Source organism: Sinocyclocheilus rhinocerous, unplaced genomic scaffold, assembly GCF_001515625.1.
Source record: "Sinocyclocheilus rhinocerous isolate Xijiao unplaced genomic scaffold, SAMN03320098_v1.1 scaffold644, whole genome shotgun sequence".
In the NCBI taxonomy this organism is placed as follows: domain Eukaryota; kingdom Metazoa; phylum Chordata; class Actinopteri; order Cypriniformes; family Cyprinidae; genus Sinocyclocheilus; species Sinocyclocheilus rhinocerous.
The window spans coordinates 59,376-69,399 of NW_015628320.1; the positions used below are offsets into that span (position 1 = coordinate 59,376).

Below are 10,024 nucleotides of genomic sequence, written 5' to 3' on the forward strand. Positions count from 1 at the left end.
CTGTACAGGACATCCAGACTTAAAACTGTGGCATGTATAGTCTCAGAGAAATTCACCAAAATATAATGTCCTCATATGAGGTCACAGGGTCTCAGGAGGTTAAACATGTTTATTAGATGTACACAAATAGATGCTTTCCTGATGAAATGTTCTTTAGCAGACTTGACATGTATTATAGAAATATAACTGAAGGAAGGTAATGAACATCTTGAAGTAAGAAAATAGACAGAAAAAAACAGAAGGAGAGAATTGCTTTAACATTCCACAGTATTTATTTTTTAATAGCATTTTTAGTACTATTTAAAGGGGTCATATGATGCTGCTAAAAAGAACATTATTTTGTGTATTTGGTGTAATGAAATGTATTTATGTGGTTTAAGGTTAAAAAACACATTCTTTTCCACATACTGTACATTATTATTTCTCCTCTATGCCCCGCCTTTCTGAAACGCGTCGATTTTTACAAACCTCATTGGTCTGAAACTGTTCTGGAACAGTGTTGTAAATACAACTTAACCACTGATTTCTAGTCGTGTCCTCTTTTGGAAGGCCAAACAAAGTAGTTTCGCTTTCACAACGAAACAGCGTCACACACCGCGGCTGTGAGCGGAGGCCGGCATGAGTGAGCAGAGGCAGGCGGGCTTGAGAACGGCGCGGCTGGCGGATTCAACGAAGGAGCATCCGGCGGGCTTGCGGCAACCACATGTGACGACCCCGGGCTGGACTCCGCTTGACGCACGGTGAAAGCCGATCCGGCGATCCACAGCGCGAAGTTGATGTATTTCCTCAGCGACCAGCACGGATCAGCTCCAGGCATGACGAAGCAGATATCGTCCTCTTTTGGAAGGCCAAACAAAGTAGTTTCGCTTTAACAACGAAACACAGCGTCACACACGGCGGCCTAGAGTGAGCCACCAAGAGCTTGTAACACTCCAAAGAAAAAGGAAAATTTAAATCGCATCATATGACCCCTTTAAAAATTCACTTTGTAATTTGCTTTTTTCTCTTTTACTTACATCAAATTGAAATACAGAAGTTCAAACCACTGTGCCATATAAAATAATATTGTTGAGGCTGAAATTTAAAGTCTTACCTCCAGGCTAAACTCATTCTCAAACACCGAATGAAAGTGTAAAATGTTTTTAATGTATTTTTAACAACAAATACCCCAGTGACTATTGATGTGCTGTCTCTAAAGAATTTATCTTGCTTAAATTTCTGAGGCCATGCTGTTGTGAAACCATTCTGTATTCCCACCTCTCGTTCTCTCTTACTATCTTCTCTTTTCTTCACTTTCTCTCATTCTCTAACTCTCCCACTCTCTTTAAACATTTATTCACTGTCTGTGCCTTAAAAGCCCTTTGTGCTTTGTGCTGTTGATTCTTACAGCTTTTAAAATCCAGAGTAACCATTTATCATTCATAGAACCTAGCAGGCTAGGGCAGACAAAGCCTTGCCTTGAGTAATCTCAAATTGTCATCAGAACAACTATTGCTCCCTTGATGTTGCCTTGTTCTGTGTCAAGGGTAAACTAGATCATATATGAGAAGAGCAAAATAATCTTCTATCCCCTTAAACTGGAAGTGCCATTCATAAACTCTCATGGTAGCAATAGCAGTGCCACACTTTTGGCATCAAATCCTGTGGCAAATGCCAATGAACATTTATATACAGTTTATAAATAGTATAAGAAAGGTTATGCCTGTTACTTTACATGACTTTAAAAGCCTATTTAGTCACATGAAGAAAATTCCAGTGGTAAGACAATATATAATATATTCATTTTCAAACTCATCATTCACATTTTCGCGTATCAATAGGGTCTATAAGCAGCACAGTTATGTCAGGAAACATACTTAAAAAAATGCAGGTACCAGAGAGAGGAACACTTAAGTCACAAATGTTATGTATCAAAGTTATAAGCCTGACCACAACACTAAAAGATACTGCCATGATTCCATTCCCAGAATCTCTTGCCATATCTCAACATATGGCAGTGGGCAAGTGTGTAAAGCTCAAACTGTTTTATTTTTTCAATGGTTAATAATACCATTACTTAGAATGCTGGCCGATTACAAGCTCCTTGGAAGTGGTGCTTATTTTTGCTCCTGGAGCAATACCGCTCTCTCAAGATGGAAACTTCCCACATCCCATGGTTTCGGCTTTGCAAAATGAATGAATGAATGAATGAATGAAAATAATAATTTTAAACAAATAAACAAGCCAGGCCAGTTATGATATGTTGAGATTTACATAATTCCATACTTGTGTGCCTGAAGGCAAATATAAGTTAACAAACACATTTTAGTTGACACCATCTTCTTGATAAAGTATGCCTTCATTAATATTTAATCTAGTTTGAGACAAGCGTCCTCTAAACTCCAATTAACATAAAGCTCAGGCAATACTGATCTGCATCGTGCCTAATAAATTTGGTGATATTCCCTTATCCTTACTCTACCCATCACCTGTATATTCCTAGATACTATGCTGATATTATATATATATATTTATTTATTTATTTATATTTATTTATCTTTTCTCTGATATGACCTCTAGGATGCTGCAGGCAAGGTTCTGGACAGATGGACTATAATGTCTCGGGAAGAGGAGATCATCACTCTTCAACAGTTTCTGCGCTTTGGTGAAACCAAGTCTATTGTGGAATTGATGGCCATCCAGGAAAAGGAGGGTCAGGCAGTCACAGTGCCCTCGTCAAAGACTGACTCTGGAATCAGAACTTTTATTGAAAGCAACAATCGCACACGCAGTCCTGGCCTTCTGTCGCACCTAGAAAACAACAGCCCCTCTAGCATTCACCATTTTGAGAACATCCCAAACAGTCTGGCCTTCTTGCTGCCCTTCCAGTACATCAACCCAGTGTCAGCCCCCGTGTTAGGGCTGCCACCAAATGGACTGACCATTGAGCAATCAGGTCTCAGAATGCGAGAGCCAAATCTGCCCAATCAGAGCGAGCCAGTGGAGACCAGTGAATCTGAAGTGTCCCTCTCACCATTTCGTAATGGTCAGAGCCCCAGTCGAGGAACAATGGGGACATTACCTAACGCCATTGAACCTAAGATAGAACCCAACAGAGCTTCACCCATCTCTCCAACACCATCTTCACACCAGTCCCAGCAACCACAAACACCAACACAGCAACCACAGGGGCAGCAACAACAGCAATCAAGCACTCTGAACAACCACCAGATCCATCACCACTTTGAAAAGAATGAACAATCGAAAACCATTACACACTCTTCTTTCTCTTCCAAAATGCATCGCATGCGTCGTATGGGTGCAACCTCACGTAAGGGTCGTGTCTGCTGTAACTCCTGTGGCAAGACTTTCTATGATAAGGGTACTCTAAAGATCCACTACAATGCTGTGCATCTGAAGATTAAGCACCGATGTACTATCGAAGGCTGCAATATGGTCTTTAGTTCATTGAGAAGTCGTAACCGGCATAGCGCTAATCCCAATCCTCGTCTACATATGCCCATGCTAAGGAACAACCGGGACAAGGACCTCATTCGCTCCAGTTCTGGGACAGCAACACCTGTCATATCAAGTGCCAAAAGTGGCTTCAATCTAACTAGCCCTGGGCGACCACCACTAAGCTTTGCCACCCCTCCTCTTGACCCCATGATACAGACACCCCTGCAGAGCCCTCTTGTTTTCCCTTCCCTGAAGTCTGTGCAGCCAGTGCAACCTGTGCCACCTTTTTATCGCACACTGCTCTCTCCCACTGACCTAGTTAGTCCCCCAGTCTCTTTGCCCACCAGTCCAATTTTGCCTACCACAACCAACTGCACATCTCTGACAGACCAGCAACAGATGTTAACTGCTAGCTCCCACAACATGCATGTATCAGAAACATCAACGTTTTCTCATCGCCTACTCACAACTCCCAGTACCCAAGATTCTGTAACTGTCGACCCTATGCCTAAAAAGAAGCCTCGGAAATCTAGCATGCCAGTAAAGATAGAGAAAGAAATAATAGATGTGGCAGATGATTATGATGACAAAGATGATGACGATGATGAAGATAGTTGTCATCATCACCACCATCAGCCATACAACATCCATAACAATGTCAATGGCAACTGCAACAACAACAATAACAGCAGCAGCAGCAGTCATCACTGTGGGGGTAGTGGACATCTGTCTCCATCACACGATGAAATGAGTCCCAGTCTAGCCCTTAGAGGCATGCTCCATCCTGACCAAGAAGAGTGCAGTGGGAGTCATGGCAGTAGAGGCCATGGTGACCTGCGCTGTATTGACAGCTTTACCTCTGAGGACCAAGATCATGAGCGTGATTTTGAAAATGAGTCAGAGACATCTGAATCCAAGATGCTCTACCGCGATGAGCTGATGGACCCGGACATACATCAGCCTGCCCTAGACAGAAACCTGGGCAAGGAACATCAGTGGGCAGAAGATGAGGGACACCTACGGAAAGATTTGGAGGAACAAAGCCATTCCCCACCCTCCCAACACCAGCCTGTTATCAAAATCAAAGAGGAGATCAATGATCCTACGTATGACATGTTCTGCATGGGTCAATATAGCCTTTACAATGGGGGTATGGCAGCTGCCGCTGCCGCTGCTGCCAGTATGGCTGCCTTACATGAAAGTTTCATCTCCTCTATGAGCTATGGATCAAGCCCACCAAAATTCTCTTCTCAGTCCCCTGACGGTGATCTCTGTTCTAGTCCTGATCCCAAGATTTGCTACGTCTGCAAAAAGAGCTTTAAAAGTTCATACAGTGTCAAACTGCACTACAAGAATGTGCACCTAAAAGAGATGCATGTGTGTACTGTGGCTGGATGCAACGCTGCGTTCCCCTCCCGACGGAGCAGAGATAGGTGAGACAAATAACCCTTTTTTCCTCTATCAAAATCAAACAGATGTACACAGATGTAAATATGATAACTGGTAAACTTATAACAGGCCGTTTAGAAGTGAATATATCTTTTAAACAATAATGAAACAAAATTTGTTTAATTCACTACATTACACTATACTATACTATGTTATACTATACTATACTATACTATACTATGCTATCCTATGCTATACTATACTGTGTTGTACTGTACTATATTACTGTATACTATACTATATTATACTATACTATACTATACTATACTACTATGTTTAATAGTGCATAGTTTCAAATTATGTAAATTTAATAGTAGTTCTGTCATGACCTAAATATTTATTTATTTATTTATTTAAACATTTTATAAAGTTGTGATATAACCTGTCTGAGGAACCTATTCAATCTTGAATCTTTATTGCTATTTGAAAAGGCCGAAATTTTTTTTATTTTAACGAGAAGAACGTGTTGATTGTACATTTCTGCAGATGCTTATTTAATGACTTAATGTGTTGTTTACCTATACTTGCTCACCTGTCACGTACAGGTAGACATGCATACATTAGCAGAGGTTGAAGCTTGTAAAACCACTGCATTCATTAGCGCATCAGGAGGTGCAGATTTCACTCACTGCTAGTTAACACATTTACCATAAACATTCCCGGAATACATTTATGCTAGAGGGCAAGCAACAAACCTATGTAGACTCAAATGTAGACTCTCCATAGATATGCATGCATTTATTCCACTTTACTAGAAATTACAAACGAAAACGTCTCAGGTTACGTATGTAACCATGGTTCCTCGAGGGAACGAGACGCTGCGTCGGAAAACGCTTTGGGAACGCCTTCTGTGACCACGCTCTGAATCACATGTGAAATCAGTCCAATAGCTGGGCGAGACGTCATGGGCGGGTGATGTCATGGCCAGGAAGCTATAAAAGCACGTGCGGCGGAGCCGGCGTCAGCTTCAGGAATGAAGCAAGTGCCGGCAGGGATGGCGGAAGTATGGCACCGAGATGCAGCGTCTCGTTCCCTCGAGGAACCATGGTTAAATACGTAACCTGAGACGTTCCTCTTCAGGAACTCGAGCTGTGTCGGAAAACCCTTCGGGAACGTGAATGCCCACGCCGCCAGACTTGCAAATCCCTGCCTAGTGTGGAAGAGCACAACTAAGGCGAGAGAAAGGGGAGCCAGGAGTGGCTAAAGTAGGCGGGGCCCGCTGTCCCGAAGGCCAACTTCTGGAGGAGTGAGCCTTGACCCCCAAAGGAGAGGGGAGATCAGAGGACTCGAGGCTATGGAATAGCATCCTGATCCACCACTTAGCATAAGCTTCTCTGGCCGGAGGCCTCGGCCTCAGCGCACCGCGGAGGAAACGTGTAAGAAGAGGGTGTCTTCCCACTGAATGGCCACCGAGAGGGGCGTGGTAGGCCGCAATGGCCGCCACGAAGACCTCTAGGGTGGAGTGGGTCAACCCTGCGGATAAACAGGCCTGCAGGAACTCCAGAACTGTACCAAACGGGCAGTTAGCTGGGTCGGGCTGGCTAATAAATGAACACTGGTAGCTTCTAATAGTTGGCTAAAAGACAAGGTGGAGGAAGCCTAGATATTGTCAGTTGAAAACGCTATTATCAGTCTTTATATATATTGTTTCACGTGTGCTCTTGTTGATGATATTCCCTTAATCTTATTCTACCCACCACTTATATCTTCTCAGACACTATGCAGAAAAAAAATAAGTATTTATTCTTTTGTTTTTATCTTTTCTTTGATATGGCCTCTAGGATGCTGCAGGCAAAGTTCTGGACAGATGGACTATAATGTCCCGGGAAGAGGAGATCATCACTCTTCAACAGTTTCTGCGCTTTGGTGAAACCAAGTCTATTGTGGAACTGATGGCCATCCAGGAAAAGGAGGGTCAGGCCGTCACAGTGCCCTCATCAAAGACTGACTCTGGAATCAGAACTTTCATTGAAAGCAACAATCGCACACGTAGTCCTGGCCTTCTGTCGCACCTAGAGAGCAACAGCCCCTCTAGCATTCACCATTTTGAGAACATCCCAAACAGTCTGGCCTTCTTGCTGCCCTTCCAGTACATCAACCCAGTGTCAGCCCCCGTGTTAGGGCTGCCACCAAATGGACTGACCATTGAGCAATCAGGTCTCAGAATGCGAGAGCCAAATCTGCCCAATCAGAGCGAGCCAGTGGAGACCAGTGAATCTGAAGTGTCCCTCTCACCATTTCGTAATGGTCAGAGCCCCAGTCGAGGAACAATGGGGACATTACCTAACGCCATTGAACCTAAGATAGAACCCAACAGAGCTTCACCCATCTCTCCAACACTATCTTCACACCAGTCCCAGCAACCACAAACACCAACACAGCAACCACAGGGGCAGCAACAACAGCAATCAAGCACTCTGAACAACCACCAGATCCATCACCACTTTGAAAAGAATGAACAATCGAAAACCATTACACACTCTTCTTTCTCTTCCAAAATGCATCGCATGCGTCGTATGGGTGCAACCTCACGTAAGGGTCGTGTCTGCTGTAACTCCTGTGGCAAGACTTTCTATGATAAGGGTACTCTAAAGATCCACTACAATGCTGTGCATCTGAAGATTAAGCACCGATGTACTATCGAAGGCTGCAATATGGTCTTTAGTTCATTGAGAAGTCGTAACCGGCATAGCGCTAATCCCAATCCTCGTCTACATATGCCCATGCTAAGGAACAACCGGGACAAGGACCTCATTCGCTCCAGTTCTGGGACAGCAACACCTGTCATATCAAGTGCCAAAAGTGGCTTCAATCTAACTAGCCCTGGGCGACCACCACTAAGCTTTGCCACCCCTCCTCTTGACCCCATGATACAGACACCCCTGCAGAGCCCTCTTGTTTTCCCTTCCCTGAAGTCTGTGCAGCCAGTGCAACCTGTGCCACCTTTTTATCGCACACTGCTCTCTCCCACTGACCTAGTTAGTCCCCCAGTCTCTTTGCCCACCAGTCCAATTTTGCCTACCACAACCAACTGCACATCTCTGACAGACCAGCAACAGATGTTAACTGCTAGCTCCCACAACATGCATGTATCAGAAACATCAACGTTTTCTCATCGCCTACTCACAACTCCCAGTACCCAAGATTCTGTAACTGTCGACCCTATGCCTAAAAAGAAGCCTCGGAAATCTAGCATGCCAGTAAAGATAGAGAAAGAAATAATAGATGTGGCAGATGATTATGATGACAAAGATGATGACGATGATGAAGATAGTTGTCATCATCACCACCATCAGCCATACAACATCCATAACAATGTCAATGGCAACTGCAACAACAACAATAACAGCAGCAGCAGCAGTCATCACTGTGGGGGTAGTGGACATCTGTCTCCATCACACGATGAAATGAGTCCCAGTCTAGCCCTTAGAGGCATGCTCCATCCTGACCAAGAAGAGTGCAGTGGGAGTCATGGCAGTAGAGGCCATGGTGACCTGCGCTGTATTGACAGCTTTACCTCTGAGGACCAAGATCATGAGCGTGATTTTGAAAATGAGTCAGAGACATCTGAATCCAAGATGCTCTACCGTGATGAGCTGATGGACACTGACGTACATCAGCCTGCCCTAGACAGAAACCTGGGCAAGGAACATCAGTGGGCAGAAGATGAGGGACACCTACGGAAAGATTTGGAGGAACAAAGCCATTCCCCACCCTCCCAACACCAGCCTGTTATCAAAATCAAAGAGGAGATCAATGATCCTACATATGACATGTTCTGCATGGGTCAATATAGCCTTTACAATGGGGGTATGGCAGCTGCCGCTGCCGCTGCTGCCAGTATGGCTGCCTTACATGAAAGTTTCATCTCCTCTATGAGCTATGGATCAAGCCCACCAAAATTCTCTTCTCAGTCCCCTGACGGTGATCTCTGTTCTAGTCCTGATCCCAAGATTTGCTACGTCTGCAAAAAGAGCTTTAAAAGTTCATACAGTGTCAAACTGCACTACAAGAATGTGCACCTAAAAGAGATGCATGTGTGTACTGTGGCTGGATGCAACGCTGCGTTCCCCTCCCGACGGAGCAGAGATAGGTGAGACAAATAACCCTTTTTTCCTCTATCAAAATCAAACAGATGTACACAGATGTAAATATGATAACTGGTAAACTTATAACAGGCCGTTTAGAAGTGAATATATCTTTTAAACAATAATGAAACAAAATTTGTTTAATTCACTACATTACACTATACTATACTATGTTATACTATACTATACTATACTATACTATGCTATCCTATGCTATACTATACTGTGTTGTACTGTACTATATTACTGTATACTATACTATATTATACTATACTATACTATACTATACTACTATGTTTAATAGTGCATAGTTTCAAATTATGTAAATTTAATAGTAGTTCTGTCATGACCTAAATATTTATTTATTTATTTATTTAAACATTTTATAAAGTTGTGATATAACCTGTCTGAGGAACCTATTCAATCTTGAATCTTTATTGCTATTTGAAAAGGCCGAAATTTTTTTTATTTTAACGAGAAGAACGTGTTGATTGTACATTTCTGCAGATGCTTATTTAATGACTTAATGTGTTGTTTACCTATACTTGCTCACCTGTCACGTACAGGTAGACATGCATACATTAGCAGAGGTTGAAGCTTGTCAAACCACTGCATTCATTAGCGCATCAGGAGGTGCAGATTTCACTCACTGCTAGTTAACACATTTACCATAAACATTCCCGGAATACATTTATGCTAGAGGGCAAGCAACAAACCTATGTAGACTCAAATGTAGACTCTCCATAGATATGCATGCATTTATTCCACTTTACTAGAAATTACAAACGAAAACGTCTCAGGTTACGTATGTAACCATGGTTCCTCGAGGGAACGAGACGCTGCGTCGGAAAACGCTTTGGGAACGCCTTCTGTGACCACGCTCTGAATCACATGTGAAATCAGTCCAATAGCTGGGCGAGACGTCATGGGCGGGTGATGTCATGGCCAGGAAGCTATAAAAGCACGTGCGGCGGAGCCAGCGTCAGCTTCAGGAATGAGGCAAGCGCTGGCAGGGATGCCGGAAGTATGGCACCGAGACGCAGCGTCTC

At 43.4% G+C, this 10,024-nt stretch overlaps 2 protein-coding genes across 2 annotated transcripts in view; both read left to right on the forward strand.

The window, feature by feature from the left end:
* The first annotated feature begins 1,951 nt into the window (after positions 1-1,951).
* LOC107737408 (zinc finger protein basonuclin-2-like) lies at positions 1,952-4,875 on the forward strand. Its single transcript, XM_016548893.1, has 2 exons — positions 1,952-2,008; positions 2,560-4,875. The coding sequence occupies exons 1-2, from the start codon at positions 1,952-1,954 to the stop codon at positions 4,873-4,875; spliced, it is 2,373 nt and encodes a 790-aa protein (XP_016404379.1).
* A 1,006-nt stretch (positions 4,876-5,881) lies between these two features.
* LOC107737409 (zinc finger protein basonuclin-2-like) overlaps positions 5,882-10,024 on the forward strand; it is a 15,486-nt gene continuing 11,343 nt past the window's right edge. Inside the window, exons 1-2 of the mRNA XM_016548894.1 lie at positions 5,882-5,890; positions 6,669-8,980. Coding sequence (XP_016404380.1) covers positions 5,882-5,890; positions 6,669-8,980 — 2,321 coding nt within the window. The remainder of the gene's footprint in view (positions 5,891-6,668; positions 8,981-10,024) is intronic.